The sequence below is a fragment of the Protobothrops mucrosquamatus genome, unplaced genomic scaffold (genome assembly GCF_001527695.2).
Source record: "Protobothrops mucrosquamatus isolate PMUCROS unplaced genomic scaffold, P.Mucros_1.0 scaffold3111, whole genome shotgun sequence".
Taxonomy (NCBI): Eukaryota; Metazoa; Chordata; class Lepidosauria; order Squamata; family Viperidae; genus Protobothrops; species Protobothrops mucrosquamatus.
This window is the reverse complement of record NW_015389115.1, coordinates 31,747-57,272: the sequence shown is the minus strand read 5'-3', so window position 1 is coordinate 57,272 and position 25,526 is coordinate 31,747. Positions and strand designations below refer to the sequence as shown.

Below are 25,526 nucleotides of genomic sequence, written 5' to 3'. Positions count from 1 at the left end.
GAGCAAAGAAACTATCTCTTGAGCTTATCAGTCTAAAATGAAGGTAAGAGTGAATTAGATGAGCAGTCCCTTTGAAGCAGAGCTGAGTCAAGATGGTTTGAGTGAAAGTTTTCTTAAAGATAATTATTCAGACAATAAATGGCTTAGGACTGAGTTAATGTTAACCTTTTACATTTGGTCCTGGTTTTGTGTGTTCCTTCCCATGCACTTCCAATTTGTTCTGTTTGGAGTTGCTCCAAGATGTTTTTCCATCTGCAGAACAGAATAACTTTTCTAGAATATATATATATATGCTTGGGCAAGATTTTTTTAACTGGGGAGGAAGCAGTCCTAATATAATTTTTATAAAAGCAAGCTGCACTCCAGGTACAAGATAAACAGACATTTCTTGCTGAGAGTGAGGCAGAAAGAGTCCAGGTTTTCCAAGGAGACTATCATGGCCTGAAGTTGGAAACTAGCTAGATAATATATAGAAGATGTCACAGTTCCCTTGCTGTAAGGCTCTCAGGGAGTGCCTTAAATTCAGGGCTCTCCCAGTCTGTCTGTCTCAGGAGGATGGAGTCAATCAGCTCTTCTTTCCTCCTACCCCATAATGCCTCCTCATGCATGCAGTTGAGCACTCCTCCATCTCTGGCTTTCCATGTGAAGGAAACTGCATACCTGAGTAGGTAGGTAGACTGGGGTCTGAATCTCTAGGCCAGGGGTGTCAAACTGCCGGCCTGCGGGCCGGACATGTCACGTGGAAGCCACACCTACCCCATTGCCGGCAATGGCAAAACTGTCCCAATACGTTGCGCGACGTAACGTGATGTCGCGAGCTTGACATGTCTGCTCTAGGCGTAGAATCAGAGCCAGTGGGACACAATTCTGCTTCTTCACTAGTGCTTGAATGGCTCTTCCTCATGGAAAGATAAATCATAGGAACCCAATGTTCTCTGACATGCCATATGCATATTGTGACTGCTTTGGAAAAGAACTATTCCCAATCCCAACATTTGTTGGTTTGTAGAAAGCTGGGGAAGGTTTCAGTAACGCCATGTTTGATGTAAGGGTTCATTTAAATTGCCAAGAATTATTTTGATTGATATAAACAAGAAAAGAAGTCTGACTTTTCTGCTATGCAATAATGGTGGAAAAGGTAATTTTCAACAATGTCAAAAATAGAATTTCCTAAACACTAGGAAAAAATGACAAATGAGTATTTTTCAACTTTTCTGGCCTTTTAGATTTTTCTTTTGCTCCAATCAGAATTTGGAATTGGACTCATTTTTTGTGAATCCTGTCAACATGGATTTCCTTCTCTTAGAAAATCCATTAAAATCTGTTTACTTTTAAAAGAGTGGTTAACACTATCACTATATTTATAGTTATATAGCTACAGTATTCTCATGAACTATTTTAAAATGTATATTTAAAAAGATTTTTTTAAAAAAATTACATAGCAGCTACATTTACATGAATCCCACCCCTTGCTTTATCAGGGGTCACCAAAAGTGCCATATTTGTGTCAGTAAGAGAAAAAGATGAAATAAAAGATGCTGAATTGGGTTGTGCACTTCAGAAACATTAAATCACTTTTCAGAAACTAAGAATCTGGCAAAACTATTATAGTTATAAAGGCTCTGTGTGCTAGTTGACATGACTCAGCAGGAAATACGGTAACAAACTGAAAAGATTCTCTTCAGAGAGAATAAATCTGTATACCAAATTTATAACATTCAGCACAATGAGCTGCATCAAATATTCTCTCCTATTTTCTTATGCATATTGCCATTTGCTTGTTCTAATGTTTTGAACATTTTAAGTGTTTATTTTCTGTTGTGCTAATTTAAGATAGGAAAACTTTGCATTTAGCCATAAAGAGAAGTAATTTCTTTTGCCACATCTTTCCAGTTTACCATTCCTGTTCCCCTTCAGTGTAAGAGGACAATAAAGTCAGGAAAATTAAAAAGTGTGTTTAACATTTGAAAATGTGCTATTTCTAATTAAAGTAGCAAAAACTAAAAATCTGGAAAACTATAGCTCTAAGGCCAAAAGACGAATAATCAAACTATATCTCCCTCTCTCCAATTGCTGACAGCAGTTGGTTAAAACAAGTAATGAGCTTGCTTATTTATTTCATATCTTTCATTTCTCATCTTAGCTCTGTTTAGACTTTCAGAGAGAAAAGAACAAGCACAGAGAAAATGAGAAATGTCTACTACAGCCTCACCCTGACGTCTGTACAATGAGAGGAAGAATATTCTCATGGAGAGGAGGCTGGACATGTGTCCTTATCCTGATTCTTCTCCCTCTGCAACCTTAACATATTGATGGGGAGTGTCAGACATATGTGATGATAATTTTTGCTACTAGTTTAGTTCTTGACTTAGAACCATTAATTTAGCAATCAATCAAAGTTGTAAGGATACTGAAAAAAGTTTTTATCCACTTATCAAGTCCCTCCCAGGGGATAGGCAGATGTTTTTATTTGATGGTGCTAAAGGTATCATCACAGAATGTAAGATATTCCAAAGCTGCCTTTTGCAGTTGAGTGATGGTAATTTTGCCAATGCCAATCGTGTTAAAGTGATGCTCCTAGTATTTTGGGATTGCACCCAAGGAGCCCATTATTATTGGTAGTATCTTTGCTTTCTTTTGCCAGAGTCGTTCTAATTCTATTTGTAGCTCTTTGGATTTTGTGTTTTTTCTCCAGCTCTTGTCTCCTCTTCTGCTATCTCCAGGCACTGCCACATCTACTATCCAGCCTTTTTTGTTTCTCTTATCAAGAATGGTTAAATCTGGAGTGTTTTGTGTAAGGTCCTTGTCTGCTTGTAGAGTTACAGAGCACTTTTAACTTCTTCATTTTCTATTACTTTGTTTATTTTGTGAATTCACCAGTTCTTGCTTGAAGGCAAATGTTATTTGTGCCGATATTTCAATGCACCATTGTTGCTACTTTGTCATGCTGTTGTTTGTAGTCCGTCTGTGCAATCTTCTTGCAGCAGCTAACTAGGTAGTCCACTATTTCTTCAGCTTCTTTGCAGAGTGGAATTTGTTATTTGTTGCTGTCTTCTCGATTCTGGCTTTGTACGCCTTTGTTCTTATTATTATTCCAGCCAGCTGAAGAAAATCATAGTGCCTCTTTCCTCCTCCATAAGAAGAAGCAGACCATGCTTCCAGAAACAGAGCTAGTGTGGTACTTGATTGTCCCATCTCTGCTTTCTCTTTAAGGGGAAGGAACAAACTATGGCCCAATCTATTTCAGCAGAAGTGCCCGAGTGACAGGCCCACAGAATCATTTTCTAGGTACAAGGAGTTACCAAAAAAGTCTGGCTGCGTTTCTGATTGTGCAGGCTCTGTTGGTTCCCCTCCCAGTTCCTTTTCCTGTACAAGGGTTGGGCAATGCAAAGGAATAATTGGGCACCAGCTGAGGGGTTGGAAAGGCACACTGGCTTGATGCCATTTACTCTCATAATCAGCATCCATTCCCAGAAGTCAGGAAGAAATAAATGGGAAGTAAGGGATCCATAGTTAATCAGGGCTTGCAATTCTAAACAGTTCTAGCACAAATACATATTCTAGGGAAATCTTTCTTATGGAAAAAAAAACCCAGCTAGCTTTAAGAAGAGTAGCATTCATTCATAGGTAAATATTTGAAAAACTGTAAAATGTAATTTGCAGAAAATTTTAGAAAAATCTTTACACTGATTATGCATATCATAAAATTACAGTCTCTAGGCCTGGAGACTGTAATTATTGTGTGACTGGGCTTTTGCCTCCACATGAGTGTAACTACTTCCTGCTGCCTTTCCAAATTGCTTTAAGGATGCTTACATTAGGTCATTAGCACTTTCAAAGGTCATTCTAGTTTTTAAAGCAGCACCACCCTTTTCAGGCTCAAGAAGAGGGAAAAAAACAGGTTTCGTTTTAATAAAATATCAGAAAGAGGATATCAGAAACCCTTGTGCAATATCCAGAGCAATTTTTTTTGAATAATTTTCAAAATGCTAATGACCTAATTATTACTGCTGGAAGAATAATTCAGTGCAGGTTTAGAATACATTTTGTTTTGTAGGAAAGATTTAAGATAAGATAAACTTCATTGTCATTTTTTACTGTGTGCACACTGGCACACAGTAAAAATGAAATTCTGTTGCTTGCTCTCAAAAGTGTACACATACATAACACACATATAAACATGCTATACACAACAGATGTATATACCTACACCCTTACATATAAGTACATATAAATATTAATCACTTTCCATCTTGAAGGAGGAAGTCCTTCTTTATAAAGACTTATGGACATCTTTATATAAACTTCAGGCTATTTAAAACAAAAATTAGTTATATTTTAAGTATAAAAATGAGGGGGCTATTGTTAGGATTCAGAGAGATATATCAGTGTTCATCCCTACCTTTTCCCCCCCATTGTTTTAAGGAAGCAAAGAAAACTCACATAAGTTGAGGAATGTGAGGGAAGCTATAACATGGACTTAGCAAATAAATATTCTGAACAGATTTATGAGGATAGATAGATAGATGGATGGATGGATGGATAGACAGACAGACAGACAGACAGACAGACAAATAGATTTTTTAATCCCAGGTTTATCATTTTTATGAATAATTCAAGGCAGCCAATGTATCTAATACTCCTTCCTCCTCCTATTTTTCACCACAACAGCCTGTGAGGTAAGTTGGGGTGTGAAAGAGTGACTAGTGCAAGGTTACCTAGCTGGTTTTCATGCCTAAAACAGGACTGGAATTTATAGTCTCCTAGGTTTCTAGCCTGGTACCTTAATCACCACACCAAACTTCATGACTGGCATCTTATTTACAGTATCACCTATTTGTTGTTGTTGTTTGTGCTTTATTAACTTTTCTGGACATTTAGTTAAAGAATAATAAATTTATTTCCAAGAGCTGAATTATATACACTGATTACGGTTCTTAATCTACTTCTTCCAGCAGAAAATATCCTCTCCAGTTAACTGCTGTTTTTCTTGCTCATTTCTCTACTTCTGTCCTCCAAGTAAGATTCATTTTACTGTAGTTATTTCCACTAGGAATTTCCCCCTAGGTCCCATTTCTAGCACTCCCCAGGGTAAATGGGCAGGGTAGATAATGGCTTCTGCTTCTTCACGTTATTCCTTTTGCTTTCATGGTTAGCATGGTTACGAGAACAGATGGCAAAGGAGAAGGGGAAGAAGAGGAGGGAAACACCTATTGATGACAGCCACTGTTGATTGTGTATTTAAACAAATGACTAGACATTCTATTTTGTAAAACCAAACTCATACATGTTTGTTCTAAAAATGAAACCCCAAATAACTGTAGCACTGTGCATTCTTTCCTTGGCCCATGAGTCTTAATAGATACCTTTTAATTTCACTTTACAGCAGTTTTTTAAAAAGTCCCAATCTCACAGCCTTTGGATGAGGTACAAGAGCAATTTTTTTAAAAAAAAGAAAAAGAAAACCAAAATACATTAACTGTTAAAATAATAAAAACATTGATGCATTTTAGTATATAGAAATAAATGGATACTGGCAATCATCCTAAGATTCAAACAGCAGTTTAAAGAAATAGTTTTAAAAGTCTTCCTGATTGAAAAGGAGTGTGAATTAATTGTATCTCCATAATGTCAGGCTATAATGACTGTTTCCTAGTCAAGTTCCCCTTGACTTCACATTAATAGATTACAGAGCTTAAAAACAATAACACTATTATTTTTACAGACATTAAACCGCCATGTTTACATCTGCCCACCCATACATTTATCTCTTCTTATTTGTCTAGGATCAAAACGTTTCCTCAAAGCTAGATCTAACTTGAATATCTATTTCAATTAACGTAGATACAACACAAGTTAAAACAGACATCGTACAGCAGGTGTCTTACACATGTAAAATACATATATTTTCTTCCTCCTCAAACAGATCCTCTTTGCTGATTCTTTATTCCCCAATTTACGGGCTCCATTAGTATTAAGTAAATATTGTTTGCAGGTGGTGGGCCACTTAATGGTAAACTGCCATTTACTGAAAGGGGTGGTTTATTACAGACAAGGGCAACTTATCATGATTTCTTCTTTTGTTTAGGATAATGGACCTACTCTAAACAGGAGACCCATGGCCTTTTCACCTGGAGGAAGTCCAACAGACAACAAGCAGACCTTAAATTTGCAATATAATAATCCTTCACGTCTGCATGCAAACAACAGTCCAGAGTCTAGTTTGCCCTCACAGATGAGTGGTCTCCATATCACAACTCTGCAAAGGTATGGAAGGCTACATGACAATGGAATTGCTTTTGGAGATGCCTGAATTGAATGAATGAAGTAGGGTTGCTGCATCCATGCTGCAAAAATGCAGGCAAATGCTAGAGGGCAGTAGAGAGATAGGGGAAGCTCTCACTTTTCACATCCCTTTAATGGTCATCTGGATGTTTTAGTCCAGACATGGTACACCCAGTACGAAAAGGTAAGTGTCGGGGGGGGGAGGGTTTGCACCATTTTTTCCAGATGAAAATATTCACTCTTTCACATACACTAAAATGACTATGTGCTTCTGTTGGAAGAGCATCCCCCCTCCACCTAAAATGGATTTAAATACTTGAGAAAAGTCATTTTAGCACTATTTTCCCACATGATTCAGCCAACTATTCAACTATATTACTAAAAGTCAAACTACATTATCTGGGCTCCAGAAATCCAGATGGCCAGTAGATGGCAGCAAAATGGAAGAATTTTATCCACCTTTATGTTGTCTAGTAATACGCTAGGTAGGGTAGCCTAATTAAAAGACACGTATCACATTGATTGATATCCTTGTTTGGAGTTATCTTAAACCCACTTTGTTATAGATTTTAAACTGATTTACAGCTTAGCATATGACAATAAATGATTACTTGTTCAACTGCCATAGGTAAAACAGTGTTTGTGTTACAGATTGCTTTATCTATTAGTACACAATTGCTAAAATAGCAGCCTAATAATTTTTTGTCAACATAAATTGGCAAAAGAAAAATGAAATTCATGTTGGAACATTCCCATTTGTCCCAGAGGTGGTTTTCAAAAGGCAACTGAAAATTGAAGAAGCTTCTTGAATGAGAAGTGAGACATTTTCAAGGAAAAACCAAGAAAGTCCAGTTGCCTTTTGAAAAGCACCTTTGGGACAACCATAATCTAGATCAGAGGTCTTCAAACTTGGCCCTTTTATGACTTGTGGACTTCAACTCCCAGAATTCCTCAGCCAGGCACGCTGGCTGAGGAATTCTGGGAACGCTGGCTGAGGAATTCTGGGAGTTGAAGTCCACAAGTCATAAAAGGGCCAAGTTTGAAGACCCCTGACCTAGATGATTGAGAATATCCATAGATACTCCCATTTGTAAAGCCATCTAAAAAAAAAATGTGTAATGTTTTTTATTTATTATTATTTTCCCCCCTCTGTTCAATTGTGCTGATTCTCAGAGAGTAGCTGGACAAGTCTCTGCAGTTTGCTTGGGAAGTTTTTTCAGAAATGTTTTGCCATTACCTTCCTTCTAGGACTGAGGAAAAAAATGACTGGCTCAAGATCACTCAGCTGGCTTTGTGCCTAAGAACTCAGTCTCCAAGTTTCTAGCCTAGTGCCTTAAACTATTACACCACACTCTCCCTTTAAATTATATATATGCAGTGCTACAAAGTAATAGTTTTAAATAGGCACAAGGAAGTGTTAAAAATGGGATGAGGATACATTTTTGTAATACATGACTATTTAGGCCTGAGATTTAAACTGGTCTGGGCTGCTAGATTAAATTCAGACATCTGGGTTTATATTGTAATAGCAACCCTAAGCTATCAGCTAGATTTAAGCACACGGCACCTCAAGTGACCTGCATGGTACATTGTATGAATAAGATAAATTCAGAAAAATAGAAGTTGGGGGCTGGTCATATATTAAGTTAAGATGCTGTATTTTCCAAGTACAAACATACTTTGGTGTTAAATATACACTCTTCTGAAAGCATAATTCCTATCATCTGAAGGACATTACCGTAGACTGCATTTAAGTAATTTCTTAGCTGGATTTTATAAACACGGATCACTTGAAAAATAACAGATCACGGCTGTATACTTTAATATCAGGAATAGAATAATACTAAAATGGAGGGTGGCTTGTCAAAAATATTTTAGATGTTTTATATCTATCAAATTAGAATCCACAATTTCTACTGATTCCAGGTGCAAATAAACAAGAAATAGGAAATCCACTCGGGATGATAAAGGTGAAACCAGGTGAAAATAAATCAGAGGAATGTCAGCAATTTTAGCTAAAATGGTGGCAATAGGGTCCAGCATTTTTAAGAGTGACCATTCTTAACAGTCATTTCCAGCACACTGTTGCATCTCTCCAAGGCTGGAGGGTTAGGGTTTCAGAATGCATCATTTAAATAAGACTGAACTGAAATGAGCTTCTTCTATTTCACACACACACACACACACAAATTTATGGGTGGCAAAATAGGGAGCTCTCTCTAAGGCAGAGCTTTTCAACCTTTTCGCCCATTGTACCACTTTTAGGATACCAGTCGCCTAGCAAGGTGTCAAAAACTTGATGACCCCCCCCCCAAAAAAGGAAAAAAGTGATAAAAGTACAGGTAGTCTTCGACTTACAACAGTTCGCTTAGTGACTGTCCAAAGTTACAACGGCACTGAAAAAAGTGCCCCCCCCAAGCTTCAGCCGAGCAAGACACCTGCCTGCTTGCCTGGCGACGCTCTTCCTCCTGTCCAAGGTTTTCATTGTTTGAGCATTTCTGTTGTGGATTGGCAGTGGGGGTGGGGTGGGGGGTGTTTGGTTTTTATTCCCCCTGTCTTCTGGGTAGTTGCAGCAGGTTTTGGTCACTTCACATGACCCTGGGACACTGTGACCGTCATAAATATGAATCAGTTGCCAAGCATCTGAATGTAAATCACAAGACTCTGGAGATGCTGCAACATTCCAGCTGACCGGCGCTTCTTCTGGGCTCAGCAGAAGCGCCAGGATCAGCACCAAGCTCCAGCTGGAGCCTGGTGCTGATCTTGGTGCTTCCACTGTGCCCTGACAACCCCGAAAAAAATGCTGATCCTGGCGCTTCCGCTGAGCCCTGACATCCCTGCAGCTCCAGCCATCTCTCACTCAGGCTTGTGCAGTGCTGCCACTGGTTCAGCTCATTCCCCTCCCCCACTACCACTTTTCTAGGATGGTCGCGTACCACCTGCCAGGTGCCAATGTACCACAGGTGGTACCCATACCACTGGTTGAAAAGCCCTGCTCTAAGGGACCCAGTATGATGGTATGAGTGACCATTATTTTTGATTTCTTAGCCATATATGTTTGCCATGTACATCAAAGAAAACATCAAACATTACATCAAACATTAATTCTTTTTCAAATGTATTATCGATTAAATGCAACCCAATCCACAAGGAATCAAATTTATAAGGAGTGAAGGTTTTTTTTAAAAAAAGTAGTATCCCTGAGACAATGTTTGGCAATAACAAAAAAATAACTCCAGTGCGAAATATTATTCAGTGGCGGGAGGACTTCCAATTCCTTCAGTAATTTAATTTAATGCATTTTTTTAAAATATGATCCATGTGTAACACAGTAAGTCAACGAACTGCAGCAGCTGTCTTTCACTTACCGATTAGTCTTAAATGTATGGTTCAGTAGCCAGTAGAATGAACTCAAGGGCTCTTTCATTGGCAACTCTTTGCATATAATAGATTGCACATGACCAACCATCGCTCCAGAAGCAAGGAAGGGGAAACAAATGGTTGAATCCTCATTAGTAGACATAGAATTTGTTTGCCAAAAGTTGCAGTTATCAAGCTTGTGATTTGATGAAACAGTTCTAGAAAACATTGTGAGAGAAGCTCCTCATAAAAGACTCCTTTTCTTTAATGGACTTTAGGTTGGTACCTCTTCAGTTGGCATCAATTGGTTGACCTTCATTTTCTATTCACACAGTGCTGATCCTCTAAGGTCTCTACCAAGGAACAAAAATGGAATTGACACAGACTCCGATGTGTACAAAATGCTACAAGATCATGAAAGGCCTGTTTCAGAACCTAAGCAATCAGGATCTTTCCGGTATCTGCAGGGCATGTTGGAAGCCGGAGAGAATGGTAAGCAGCACAAACGTCCCTCTTTTATGCCAACCTTAATGTAAGTGCCAGTCTTAGAAACCATACGTACAATGATTCTTGATTAGCTGTTTAGGCTGGATTTGGCATTTCAACCCCCCTATTGTGTCCTTCCCAAGGACCTGGGATAGGCAGATGTTGTTCGATGGTGTTAAAGATATCATCACAAGATATTTTATTTATTTATTTGTATCTCGCCTTTATTATTTTTACAAAGAACCCCAGGTGGCAAACATATCCAATATACCTTCCTCCTCTTATTAATATAATTAATCCGAGTTTATTAATATAAGCTGTTCCCAGTAAAGCTGCCTTTTGCAATTGACTGTGGTTTTGTTAACACCAATGGCGTTCTTCAATGCTCTGGTTGTTTTGAGGTTGCGCCCCAACGCGCATATTACTATTGGTATTATTTTTGCTTTCTTTTGCCACAGTTGTTCCACTTCTAACTGCAGGTCTTTGTATTTTAGTATTGATGTGAGCGGAGAAGTAAAAAGAAAAAAAAATCAGGAAAACCACCCAGAGTATGTGATTAAAAAGAACAGGGGAAGGGGACACTGACATCAGTATTATCAAGCAAAGGCTCAGAGCATTCATAGGCTATTTAAAAAGCAGAGCAGTTGGACTGTGGACATTGGTATCTGCATATCTGTATATTCATAAGCATTACATGCTTCATGTATATAATCTTGTATATAAAGATTTCTCGAGTTCCCTTTTTTTTGCTTAGTTCAAACTACATAGATTTTTTTCATAATATAATCCTTAAAAAGAGCCAGCTCCTAACATGCTGTCTTGCTTTTATTACAGACGTTTAAAGGTCTCTTTGAGTTCTGACATACAGTAAAACAAATAAATCTGGCATGCCAATGCTATAAAAGTGCACTTTAGCAGTGTTATTGCCTTGCTTGATTTCTTTTACATAGCGAGAGGTCATATCTTTCCCCCCCATCCATAAAGTAAAAACATTTTCTAAATTAGGGAACATCATCTGTCTTGTGTTTCCTCCATACAGCTCTTTTGTACCAGCTTTCCTTTGTTCCTTTTTAAATCTCTCTCATACCATTTTCCCCGTTTTTTAAAAAAAATTCTGATTTTATCTGACAAAACAGAACTTCATATGATATTCCCATGCTATCTTGCTTTCTTATTCTTATAATCATGATACCATTTTAAAATAAACACCTTAAGGCTAATGCTGGTCACCTGTTCCCTAAGCTTTATATCATCTGACATATAGCCCCATATTAGCTCAGGAAAAAATCCCATTGATTTCTAAAGGATTTCCTGCTTTCTGTGAATGCAGCCTTAGGAAGTTCCTATCATTCTGGTGATGAAGGAATATGTGTATGCAATAAAGCCAACCCCTTACTTTTGAATTCCAGGAGAAATTACAGGTATTCCTTGAGTTACAGCCCCAATTGAGGCCAAAATTTATGTTGCTAAATGAAACATCTGTTAAGTGAGTTTGCCCCATTTTACAACTTTACTTGTCACAGTTGTTAAGTTAGTAACACGGTTGTTAAGTTAATCTGGACTCCCCGTTGACTCTGCTTGTCAGAAGGTCGCAAAAGGAGATCACATGATCCCCCCGGGACACTGCAACCATCATAAATATGAACCAGTTGCCAAATCTCTGAATTTTGATCATGTGACCATGGGGATGCTGCAGTGGTCATAAGTGTGAAAAATGGTCATAAGTCACTTTTTTTCAGTGTAACTTTGTAACTTTGAATGGTCACTAAATGAACTGTTGTAAGTCGAGGACTACCCGTATTTAAACAAATACGTTTTCATATCTGGGGACATTCCGCATGCCTTAAATCAATAATACTGAAATGTTATCTTACCTTCTTGACAGGTGAAAAGTACGACAAAGTGACCAGTCCAAGACACATTAAATCTCCAGTCCCTAAACTGGGTGGAGCCATGTCTGGCTTGCAGGTGCTCCCTGAGTGTACCAGATGTGGTAACGGCATTGTGTAAGTACACGAATCTCCCCAGGAGCCTTAATAGTTTATGTCCTGTTTGGGAAAGCTAGCGAATAAAAGTGCCATCTGTTTCATTTTAAACTCTCATTGTTATGTATGGCCCATAAAACCACGTTATGTGCTGGGTGGAATTATAAGAGCAGGATGGCGTCTGGACTTCTTCTTCCATAGGAAGGCTAATTAAGTATGTATTGCAGCTTTAACGTTCACGAATGTTATAGTCTCTTGATCCGGAGTACCTCTGTTGTTCCAAAATTTGGTGGGAACTCCGCACAAAAGAGGATTCCCTGATTTCATTGGAATCCAGTTGGCTCAGAGATGCGGAATTAAGGAGCAGCTTGCTTTTGCAGACAGTAAAGCCTCTTCGTCTTTGTCTTATGAGCCAGGGATGTGCCCAGGTGAAACAGAACTGCTTGGGCTTATGTAACAACCTGAAAGAAATATTAATGGTTTTAATATTTAACTTTCTTATCTTCTCTCCTTCACTCTAACAGTGGCACAATAGTGAAAGCCCGTGACAAGCTCTACCATCCAGAATGTTTCATGTGTGACGACTGTGGCCTCAACCTGAAGCAAAGGGGCTATTTCTTCATTGAGGAACAACTATACTGTGAGACACATGCCAAGGAAAGGGTTAAACCACCAGAAGGATACGACGTGGTAGCTGTTTATCCGAATGCCAAAGTTGAACTTGTCTAAATAGATACTCTTATTTCCCAGCCAGGGCGAAAGGGCTAGAAGAGAGTCAAAAGGGTTTATTCTCAGTAAAATACTTTTCAGAAATCAAATGAATTACCCTTGGGACCTTAGATGGGATAGTACTGGTTGCAGAAAACCTTTGAAAAGAATAATTTCCTTCATTTCTTACAAAACTTCGCTTTTTGGTTGCTGTGCTGTTGGTTTTTTTTTTTTAAATGCAAATAATATTTGCTGTAAACCATCCAAAATCTATGTAAAAATAGATGCTTTTTAAAAAGAACTTTTCCATATACAACCAGTATTTCTTTTTGTCCCATTTAAAAATAAGGCACTTTAAGAACTGACAGTTTAAAGCATTGCATTAAATTTTACTTTTGTCAATAATATAGATATACGATAAATACTGCTTTGTGGCTTTCAGCCATAAACATGGCTGAGACCATGTTTATTAGTATTATTAATATAGTTAGAGAAATTCTCTTATAAATCCTTCTTCAAGTGGTGTTGTTATAGTTGCTGCCTATTTGTTATTTTAGTTATGTTCAGTACCTAGGAAACAAAAACGGAAAATCTTTTTTGAGTTGAGCTTTACTCCTGGTGGTTTCATACAGGGGCTACCATATCTAAGCTGCCAAAATTTGGACACCCATTAAAAAGTAGTAGCAAGCTAGAGGATTCTGTATGTTTTGTGCCCTCTATGGTTGACTGTTTTGCAGCCTAGATGTGGTAGCCTTATTCACGGACATGGACACTATTTTTTTTGGTAATAATACAAAAGTCATTTCACATTTTTCCTGTGAAATGTGTGATAAACAACCCCTTTTTGTTGTCCTTGTGACACATGGCAGCATTAGTAGCTGGAACTTTCTGCTGACCTAATACTGCCCTTTAAATTCTCCTAAAGAAAACATTATTGGAAACCCATAATTGACCCTGAGCTGGTCAAGAGCAGTGAGCATATTAAAGATGATTTGTGTGTTCTCAGGTCCTTCTAGATCACGTGATGTTGACACTTGTATTAAGATTAAGAACTCTCAAATGTAAAATTCTCTGTAAACAGAAATGTATGAATGCATGTACAGCAAAGAATCAGATATAACAGAATCTTTACATATGATACCAATGTTCTTTTTTTCCTGTGAGATACCATAATCTCTCTTGCTGTTTATTCCTTTGTATCAAATCACACGGACAACTATTTCTATTACTTCCTCCTTTGTGTTTAAACCATAAGATTTTATATTCAAGCCTGAAATATAGAACCGTTCTCAGATTCAGTTTATTTGAATATTCATCTCTGTGGCAAACATTTCAGTCAATATAAAAGAAATCCAGATAACAATAGGGCAAAGACCACAAAGTGATTTTTCATTTTGAGTTTTCAGAACTGAATGTCCTTGGACATACTGAAGTCTTTTCATGTTGGAATGAATTGAATGAAATGCAGAAGAATCCATACAATTATAAGAAAATTAAGCCTCATTTCAGACAAATACACATAGAAGATGATTGGTAGGTAGGTAGGTAGGTAGGTAGGTAGGTAGATAGATAGATAGATAGATAGATAGATAGATAGATAGATAGATAGATAGATAGATAGATAGATAGATAGATAGATAGATAGATAGATAGATAGAGACAGAGAGAGAGAGAGAGAGAGAGTGGCAGAGAGACATTTATTTCTTGATAACATAGGATGAAACTTGCCCAATGTGAAAACTACATTATGCTTTAACAAGTAAAATGGAGCAACAAGGATGAATAAAAGTATGTACTTTTAGTTAAAACATAGTTCTCTATACCATTAACACATTGTCTGTATTGTTAGGGTTCTCATTTAAAGAAGCTTGATTGACTGAGTTTATTTTTTTTCTATCTGCAGTTATTATAAATGCATATACAGTATTAATAATTCATTTAGCCAGAAATCCGACCCTGTCAGCCATATAAGCTATAGTAGAAAACACAGAAGCTTTTCCTCCATCTTTTTTTTTCTTCGCCCTCCACCTGCATAAAGGACTAGTGAAATTCTCATGCATGCAAAGAAGCTGCTGATCCCCTGCCCTTGAAGTGCCTACAAAATTCCCTTTGGTAGCTTTCTGCCTGCCACTGCTTGCAGGGAAAATACTGATCATGTCCTTTCAGAAGGACCACTTCTGCTGCATCCTATTTTTAGCCATCAGTAATAGGGAAGGTATCTCAGCATTGCACTGCTGTTTTGCTTTTTGGGTTTTTTTTTTCTGACTGATTAAACAGGAATACCTTTTTTGGTGTATCAGTATGAAACTAGTTAATTAGTTACTAAAGCACTGCAACACTTATTTTCACATTAGCTCTATTATGCAAGGTTTCCTGTCAGGTGGGGAAACAGTCCTATTTGAATTCTTCAGTAGCTTCCAACTCTTAAGTTATCACTAGTTTTTATGATTTTTCTGACCTAATATTTATGCTTTTCTCTTCATGGAATCATTTCAGTAAATCCAGGAATATTTATGTATTATTATAGTTATTAATCAAGCAATGTTGTTGTTGTTTCATTTCTTGGTTGCCAAGAGATAGCTATTTCTTTTGCAACAGTTGTGAACAATTGCTCCAATTTGGCTTATTTGTGTTGATCCTTAGAGCCCCAGGTATGATTATACTGTTTTGTGGGTTATAGTTTGAAGTGCTCTGAGGAACGCATATACTATGAGCCTACAATTTTACAAATTGCTGGGTGCCTTTAAATTCAAAATTGGTACCTAATCTCTGCTCCTTGAAATCCAGTTGATAATTCACAACATCTGGTTTTATTGAAGGGTCTTCCCAGTTTATCTCACATCTCTTTTGTCCTTTCATTATCAAGTGAGTTTGATAAACAAGCAATCTTTCTTGACTTGTGTTTAGGATTTTGCCTGTAGGGCGCATTCTAATGAAGCGGCAGACTGCCTGTCCGTGGTCCCCTTTGCACAAGTGCCTTGAAACAGCCACCATAATTTCCAGATTAGAAATAAAGATGTTTTTACAAATGTTTCTGGGTGAGCAATTTACCTATATGCCTTGCAACCGTTTCTTGAAATCAAAAACTAAATCCAGTCATTATTTTAATCAGATACTTCATTAAATATACCGTAAGTTTGTTTTTCATTAAAACCTTCTGCTTGGCAAAATTATTTCAAGAATTCACAGTGTGAATTCTTTAATATAATTTAAGGAACAAAGTATATGTTTCATTGTAATGGCTTAGAATATTCAGACCTTGGATTCTAGTTTTCTTAAAACATTTATCAGTTTAAAAACTGCTAAAGTCGATCATACCTATCACTTTCCTTATGCTTATTTTTTTTCATTTTGCTAATAGTTATTGCAATAAAACTGAAACCTAAAAGGTGGATATCTCTATATATACACATGCTATAATAATCATATAGTTGCTTGACAATAAAGAACATCTCATAGGATAGAAAGTAACTTGCAAATAAATGAGCCCAGATATTTCTGGATTGAGTAGTGCATCACAAACCTGATATAATCAACTTTTTCTCTTGTGCAGTGAAACACAGGTTTCTGAATATGTTAGGCTATAGATCAGTTTGCATTGCTCTTGGTTCCCCACTTCAGTTTCATTTCAAAGGCTGTTTTTCACCCTGCAGGAATCTGCTGTCTACTTCAGATCTGTTATAATAATATTAAAACATGTGGCCCATGTTGGAAATTCATTAGACTTGAACTGTGAGCATTATAAATTGCATACAACTAATTGTGAATAATTAGTTAATTCAATGATCTATTTCAGGCTTTCCTGTATGCAAATAACTTTACTAGCCAAGGAATGAAACTTTCTTTTTATATTTTATCTGCATGGAAATTATTAACACTCAGAATTCCTACAAATTTGTCTCTTGCTGGTTTCTTTTCTAAATTGATGATTCACGCGGTATTGAAATTAGAACCATCTTGCACAAGAATATTTTGTTATAAATTCATTTCCTTCTAGCTGTGCCCCTTATCCTACACACATTTTTTGTAGCATATTATTAAAACTGGAATATGGTTTGTTGCCAGTTCAATCAAGGGATAAGACATTTTTTATTTGTGTGGGTTAACTAACAGAAAAGCATTTTAGGAAAACATATTGTGTATGGAGTTTAAATATATTATGAGTCTACCTGATTATCAAATGAATTATGATTTAACTATTTCATCACCACTACTATAGCCTCAGAAGTTTTTTTATTATTTCATAGTCTGTCATATTCAGAAACTATGTGGTTGGTAATATATTTCTCTTACATTGCCAGCCATCAGAATCTTGTGACAACCATTTACAAGATTTTCATACCCCTGATCACACATTCATTTCAGCACTGGTATACTTCAACTTTAAAAAAGGCAAATTTTGTCACAATGTCCTATAGTACCAAAGGGGAAATCTATTGAGGTATTTTGATCATGGATCGTCCATTGAGAGCAGGGATGGTAAGTTCCTTGTTTTCAATCTTTCAATTCTCATTAATGTCTCTTGTGGGGGAATCTTCCAAGTCTCTGGAGTAGATTTTGAGGAGAAATTGGGAACAGGGCTATAAAATAAAGGTAAAGAAGAAAAAGCTCTATTATGTGACCCAAAATCGATTTGGATGACTTTGAACTTCACTCTTAACATATGGGATACCATTACTAGCAATAGATAAGGTGGAGGGCTTTTTTAAAAAAAATACTGGACTGGATCATAACCAGAGTTTCTCTGCAAAGATGTCTTTTAAAACACTGAATGAACCACTGAATTGGTTAAGGTGCCAATGCCTTATCTTACACAAACAGTAGCAACTATGTGGGGTCCTTGGTGCTCTCTGAGCTTGGTTGTTTTCTTGCAAACTCTAGCACTGAGGATGTTACCTAGATTGATAATGAAACGTCTGCAAGAAAACAACCAAACTTAGAGAGTGCCAAGAACCCCACAGTTCAGCCGTGAGCTACAAATATTTTCTTCTATTAGTAAAAGTGCCACAAATATAAAAAGACACAGAAGCAAAAAGCCATAAGGACATCATAGTATTTTATTTTAGTACAGAACAGACTTTTTCTGAAGCAGAACTGATGTCCATGAGAAGATACAGTATCTATGAATGGAGGGAACACCAAAGGCAAAACATTGTGTGGTGAGAGAAGATAGCTTTCTGCACTGGTCCCACAGATTAGGAAGAGTTTAAGTCCAAAATATCTGGAGGTCCCTAAATCCTATATTCTTTGGAGGCAAAGCTGAAAACAGAAGAGGGAGGAGAATAAAATCAGTTTAACCGAATTAAAAATATCTGTGTTCACCATCTATTCAAGGAACTCAATCATAACTTGCTAAATTAAGAGGTTGTTACCGGGCTATGGAACAAATTCTCTCTGGAACTTGGTTTGGTCCCAATCTCTATTTTTAGAAAAGATATTGAGGCACGTCCTTTTAACTTGGCTTTTTATATCTTTAAGGTCACCATATTGCTCACTTTTCTGGAATTAAGCCCTGTGGAACACCAGAAGAGAAGACTCATAAGTCCAGTGCAGGAAAAAATGATTGGTGCTTAATGCTTATTGTATGCATTGTTCTTTTTGTGTACCATTCGGTAGGAGGCCATGACATTCACCTAATCATGTTTCACACAGTTTGTAATCACAGCACACACACAAATATGAGGAAACTGTAATACTTTCCTAACATCAAACTAAATGCTGTTAAAGACGACAGCTGGAAGAATTTTGAATATTGTGAAATATGTGAATAATACATGTTGATTTATTATACATTAACGTGTGGTCTGGAAAACTTCTTAGACGGGTTGTGGTCTTTCAGAACTGGCTCCTGGAGGATGCTCTGCTATTTATGGCACAAGTTCACAACTTAAGGCTTCTGGGTGTATAGTTAGAAAGATTGACAGGATAGACTCTTTCATGTATTTATTTTCAGGCCGTGCCTTATTCACTATGTATGCACTACCTACTGTGTATGAGTGTGTTCACAATAGGTAAGAATAGCAATTGCCCAGCATAAGTGATTGCACAGTAATATACAGTGAGGGGAAAAAGTATTTGATCCCCTGCTGATTTTGTATGTTTGCCCACTGACAAAGAAATGATCAGTCTATAATTGTAATGGTAGGTTTATTTTAACAGTGAGAGACAGAATAACAACAGAAAAATCCAAAAAAACGCTTTTCAAAAAAGTTATAAATTGATTTGCATTTTAATGAGTGAAATAAGTATTTGATCCCCTATCAGTCAGCAAGATTTCTGGCTCCCAGGTGTCTTTTATACAGGTAACGAGCTGAGATTAGGAGCACTGTCTTAAAGGGCAAAAGGACAGAAGCAATCAATAAAATTCCAAACTCTCCACCATGGCCAAGACCAAAGAGCTGTCCAAGGATGTCAGGGACATGATTGTAGACCTACACAAGGCTGGAATGGGTTACAAGACTATCTCCAAGCAGCTTGGTGGGAAGGTGACAACAGTTGGTGTGATTATTCACAAATGGAAGAAACACAAAAATAACTGTCAATCTCCCTCGGTCTGAGGCTCCATGCAAGATCTCACCTCGTGGAGTTTCAGTGATCATGAGAATGGTGAGGAATCAGCCCAGAACTACATGGGAGGATCTTGTCAATGATCTCAAGGCAGCTGGGACCATAGTCACCAAGAAAACAATTGGTAACACACTACGCCGTGAAGGACTGAAATCCTGCAGCGCCCACAAGGTCCCTCTGCTCAAGAAAGCACATATACAGGCCCGTCTGAGGTTTGCCAATGAACACCTGAATGATTCAGAGGAGAACTGGGCAAATGTGTTGTAGTCAGATGAGTCCAAAATCGAGCTCTTTGGCATCAACTCAACTTGCCGTGTTAGGAGAAGGAGGAATGCTACCAAGAACACCATCCTCACCATCAAACATGGAGGTGGAAATATTATGCTTTGGGGGTGTTTTTCTGCTAAGGTGACAGGACAACTTCACATCAAAGGGATGATGGACGGGGCCATGTACCGTCAAATCTTGGACGAGAACCTCCTTCCCTCAGCCAGGGCATTGAAAATGGGTCGAGGATGGGTATTCCAGCATGGCAATGAGCCAAAACACATGGCCAAGGCAACAAAGGAGTGGGTCAAGAAGCACATTAAGGTCCTGGAGTGACCTAGGCAATCTCCAGACCTTAATCCCATAGAAAATCTGTGGAGGGAGCTGAAGGTTCGAACTGCCAAATGTCAGCCTTGAAACCTTAATGACCTGGAGAGGATCTGCAAAGAGGAGTGGAACAAAATCCCTCCTGAGATGTATGCAAACCTGGTGGCCAACTACAAGACATGTCTGACCTCTGTGATTGCCAACAAGGGTTTTGCCACCAAGTACTAAGTCATGTTTTGCGAAGGGGTCAAATATACTTATTTCACTCATTAAAATGCAAATCAATTTATAACTTTTTTGAATGCGTTTTTCTGTATTTTTTTTGTTATTCTGTTTCTCACTGTTAAAATAAACCTACCATTACAATTATAGACGGATCATTTCTTTGTCAGTGGGCAAAAGTACAAAATCAACAGGGGATCAAATAATTTTTCCCCTCACTGAATCCCTCCAAGTAGATAGCTCCTTCTTCTCTAAAGCATCTTCTCCTTGGATATGGAAGGGCATGTTCAAACATAAAGTAGGCAGGGCTGATTAAATCTGGCCTGGTTTGGGTTCTTTGTGCAGAAACATTTGCACTACAAATCTTGATCTTAGACAAATCTGAATGTTTTAAATTCAAACGGTATAAACAATCCTCAATCACCAAAAGAATTGCAGGGTTCACACAGCCCTGCAGTCAAATTCACTGTGGTTCGTAAATATTGTAGGTGCCAATCATAGCATGCCACAATGCCTGAACCTTATAGAACCTGATGTTTGGAACTACAGAATATTTCATTTGAAACCTACAGAGACTGGATGTAACAAAGACGGAAACGTACAGGAGTTATTTTGCGCTGCTTCAATTGGCACGCCGAATGAGTCTGATGCCGATTAGATCAGTCTTGGCCATAGTTCCACATATGTTCATTATTCCATCAACTGAATTACAGAAAACCACTTGCTGATTTGATTACTGTAGTGCGACTTTTGACTGGGAAATAGAAATACTGGGATTGTGCAAAAGTTTTATTTCATCAGCTACAGTACATTGGCTACCAGCGCATTTTCATATACAGTTCAAGGTGCTTGTAAGAGCTAAGTGGCTTGTGACTTGATTCCTGGGAGCCTGTCTCCCATTCCCCCTTTGATCTTGCCTCTTTTTTACAATTGCTCGGTGTACTTAAGTTGTACATGCCTTTACCTTCAGAGACAGAGTTCGCAATGGCCACATCTGCAATATGGAGATTCCTATCCCAAGAAATGAGGTGTTAAAAATGTTCCTTTTCTCCCCAGGAAATGAGGACAATTATTTTTAAATCGTCATTTCATTCTGCTGTTGTACAATCTTACTAATCAATGCCTAGTCTGTGTATGCCTCCTTTTGCTGCCACCTGTAAATTGTTCCTGTGCTTCTGAAAATAAAATAATGTTCTTTGGATGGTATACCTGGCACATTATGCTTGATCTAGAGTGGATGCATCAGGTTGGCTGCTGCTTAACACGGAATGCTGATTTATTTTTATTTATTTACTTGTTAAGTTGGCATCTCCTACCTTTTTTCCAGGAGCTTCAGGAGGCTTGTACACATGCAGGCACCCTCCCACCCCTATATATCAATCTTTCCCTTAGTTCACCACATTGTCTGGAGGAGGTTTGTTGAAAGAGTGACTGCTAAGGTCACCTACTGACTGTGGCTGAAAGTGGACACAAGCCTGGCCTTAACCCAACACCCAAGTCCTTAGGACAACACTGGTGAAGAAAAGCCTTACAGTCTTGTATGTTATTATTGAGGAAAATTGAAAAGTTGATGAATCAGGGCAATCAGCCTGTGAAATAAATCAGGTAAATCATCACAAGAGTGGTGGGGTTTTTTTTATTTCTACTATTACTACAGTTCCTAGGAGATGTAAAAATAATAATGCATACATCTCTCACAGCAGACACAAGTTTTCCATGGGAGAGGAGTAAAGATGCTTGTTCTGGAGCTGCTTCTACTCCCCCCCACAGACATACTTTCTTTCTTTCTTTTTTTAAATGTAAAACAAGATACCATTTTGCACAGCCAAAATATGTGCAACTGACAGAGTGAATTACACACTGAAAATGTGAAGACATGAAAGGGACAGCTAAAAACCTCATTGGTCCAATAGTCCATTCCCATGGTGGCCCATAAGGAGATGCCTCTGGAAAGACGATTAGAACAGCGATACTCTCCTATTTCTCACAGCTGGTAAGGGGCCATTCTGGTGGTCATGAGCAATATCCATTGACAGCCTTACACATCACACTGCAGTAGCAAATTCCATTAGACTATTGTAGGCATCTATTGCCATTGTGTCCTTAAATATGGATATGTAGGGAAAGTAGTGAATGAAGTTACCAGTTCTTTCTATAATTTTGTAGTTTCCCCTCTACCAAGCCATATAGAATGATCTGAGGCATTCTAGGCAAAGAACGTAATATGAGGGCAATTCAGAAATAAATCTCCATTTGGTCATCAGTGACAGACACACGCGGATACAGAACTTTTATTATACACATTAGAAAACTACAACATTGCATTACTTTTTGACATAATTGCCATTCAAATTGAGGCACTTGTCATAATGTCTTACAAGGTTTGAAATTCCTTAGTAGTAGTCGCTCAGCGCCAAATCTGGGCTATGGGGGTGGGTGATCAAAAACATCTCAATACAACTGCTTCAAAGGTTCTTGGGTGCGTCTAGTAGTGTGTGGGCGAGCAACACCACACTGGAAGTGGTGCCATAGAAAATCCCGCCAAATGTGAAGATGCCAAAAGAGTACTGCTAGTGAAGTTCATGGAGCGTGGTTTGACCATCAGTTCAGATGTCTACTGTGAAACGTTACGAAAACTCAGACAAGCCATCCATAACAAGCTTGATGACTTCCAGTGTGGTGTTGGTTCACGATAAAGCTTGCCCGCACACCACTAGACGCACCCAAGAACTTTTGAAGCAGTTCCGTTGGGATGTTTTTGATCACACACACTCCCATAGCCCAGATTTGGTGCTGAGTGACTACTACTAAGAAATTTCAAACCTTGTAAGTCGTTATGACAAATGATGTCCTAAAGCCAGAAAGAAAGAAGTGATGCCCTAAATCCAATCTAAATGCAAAATGCAAAGTCAGCATTGATACTAAGGAAAGACCCTTGTTTGCTAATATGAATTTGCTACTCCCAATTCCTGTTGTGTTACAGACTGCTAGAAAAATGCTCTTTTGAAGAACAACTTTTGAGAGGTAGCCATAGTTCTTCCTGATACACAGGCACCACTATTAGGCAGTGAAGCAACTTCAGGTAGTAAATGCTTTGGGCAAGGAGTAGCAGCTCCCATATAACCACTCCTAGCTACCTATGGGATACCCTATTCTATCTCTACTATTTAGTTATAATTGCTAGCAACCTAGTTTAATAGACAGAACAAACAGCTAGCACTCTCTTAATTCTTCATCTCAGACTGTTACATTCCCCTTGCTAGTTTTACACAAGCCTTTACTCCCTTAGTTGAAAGAGTCTGGCTTGGTCTATCTAAATGGCAAAAGCATCTCCAGGACAGCAAGGTTCCCTTTACATTACACTGAAACCATAACATCTCCCAGCTTGACCTGCAAATATCTATGGCAAAGTATGGAAGTTTGTGGTTGCCATCTTCCAGAACAGCAGCCAAACATGTATGCTAGTCTTTGCTAAACTCTGCTGAGAGTTCCTCATCTCTATGATTGTTGACCATGTTGTGTGGGAATTTTAGTCTCCCCACACATATGGTACAAGACCATGGATTAGGAAAAGCTGAAGTATAGCATGGGGAAGAAATATGTAAAGGGAAGAAATCTAGAATGTATCTTTTGAAATTGTTTGAGAAGGCTCATGAGTAAATCAATTACATAATCTGCAGGGTTTTTTAAAATCTGCATGAGGATAATATTTTGACCAGTAGCATTTAATAACAACAATAATAATAAAATTGGAAGGGACCTTGAAGGTCATCTAGTCCAACCCCTGCTCAGGCAGGAAACCCTATACCATTTCGGACAAATGGCTGTCCAATCTCTTCTTAAAAACTTCCAGTGTTGGAGCATTCATCGCTTCTGGAGGCAGGTTGTTCCACTGATTAATTGTTCTAACTGTCAAGAAGTTTCTCCTTAATTCTAGATTGCTTCTCTCCTTGATTTATAATACATTTATAATAGAGAGTGGGAGGATGACAAATTGGCTTTGCACACAAGACCTTTTTTCTATATGCACACCAAAAAGAGGCAGAACGTGCAACATGGTGCTTTTCAGGTTATTTGGATGAAAGCAGTCAGAGTCTGCAGATGTTGTTTTTTATCATCTTTCTGGAATAGGTTTTTTTTTTTTACCTAAGCAAACTTAGACTGTGTTTATAAAAACCCCTCTTACTTGAAAAGTGGTAAATAAAATACAAGTATGATATTCAGCAATTTGGAGTTTGTTTATTTAGCTTTCAAACCACAAAGAACCTAAAAATCCATTTGATCTTTTCATGTGTGCAATATATTAAAGATGCTATCGGGAATGTCCAACATAATGGGACCGTGCATCCCGGTCAGTTTTAAAATTATATACCCGCTGTAAAACGCTTGTGTTGCTTGCATAATAAGAGAGTGGAACAAATTCAAGAAGCTCAGACAGTAACTAGCAGCTGAGACCAGAGATCCAAGATTGGCTGTTTACCCAGGACTTCTTAAAAGTTCTCATAAAGGCTTATGATCTGTGCCACATCAAAACCAGCTCGTGAATTTGCTTTTTTGAAGCCCTTTCTTGAAGCAATGAGCAGTATTTTGGCTCATCATTGCTACTGCTAGCGTAACTTTGGTGAACATTTCAGTTGTGTTTCCACTCTGATGCTTTCCGGCATGCTCTCTTTCCACCCGGGACCCAAGATGAATTGCATCATCCCTGCTTTTGTGCTTTTCCTGAATCTCTTCCCTGCTCTCACAAACCGGTCGATGATTGCAGCAGTTCTTCAGTGGCTAGACATGTTCCATGGAAGACAGGCTGGATTCCTTAGAGGCCCTTCCTGAGCCTCATCTCTGACTACACCGTGTGGTTTCAACCTCTCTTTTTTTGCCAGTTTCCTTCTGCCGATAAATTGTTTCCAACTGTGAGAAATGTGGGGCCATTTCTTTGGCCAACCAAGACTGGAGGCCAAAAAAGGAGTGGTTGGAAGTCAGACTATATCCAGCTTCTCCTGGGAATTGCCAAACAGGGAATATACTAAGCTAATGAGTAAAAAAAAAAATCACCACTTTTGGCCTTCAAGCCAGATTGCTGTCATAAAGCATTTGTGATTTCTGGATCAGTTCTTATTCCTCTGCATTAATTTCAGACTCTGCTCTATTTCTAAGGAAGGAAGTGGAGAGAAAGGTTGCTATGAATGTATTGTCAGCATTACAATAATGATTGAGTGGATATATAGAAAAGTAGGCCAGGTTTTTTCCAACTACGTGCTTGATGAACAATATATAATGGCCTGGTGGAGTTGTGAACCCACACAGTATAATTTAGCATTC

The 25,526-nt window shown here is 38.2% G+C and overlaps 1 protein-coding gene across 1 annotated transcript; it reads left to right on the top strand.

Moving 5' to 3' along the window:
- Positions 1-6,092: 6,092 nt before the first annotated feature.
- LOC107297048 (PDZ and LIM domain protein 4-like) lies at positions 6,093-13,047 on the top strand. The gene is made up of 4 exons (XM_015826406.1): positions 6,093-6,267; positions 9,980-10,137; positions 12,017-12,137; positions 12,641-13,047. The coding sequence occupies exons 1-4, from the start codon at positions 6,119-6,121 to the stop codon at positions 12,843-12,845; spliced, it is 633 nt and encodes a 210-aa protein (XP_015681892.1). The 5' UTR covers positions 6,093-6,118; the 3' UTR covers positions 12,846-13,047.
- Positions 13,048-25,526: the final 12,479 nt, after the last annotated feature.

What these genes read in the sequence shown, in the direction of transcription:
- LOC107297048 (XM_015826406.1), top strand. Translation starts at nt 6,119, where the DNA reads ATGGCCTTTTCACCTGGAGGAAGTCCAACAGACAACAAGCAGACCTTA. An exon ending in CATATCACAACTCTGCAAAG is followed by an intron (nt 6,268 to 9,979) that starts GTATGGAAGGCT and finishes CTATTCACACAG; the next exon opens with TGCTGATCCTCTAAGGTCTC. An exon ending in GTTGGAAGCCGGAGAGAATG is followed by an intron (nt 10,138 to 12,016) that starts GTAAGCAGCACA and finishes CCTTCTTGACAG; the next exon opens with GTGAAAAGTACGACAAAGTG.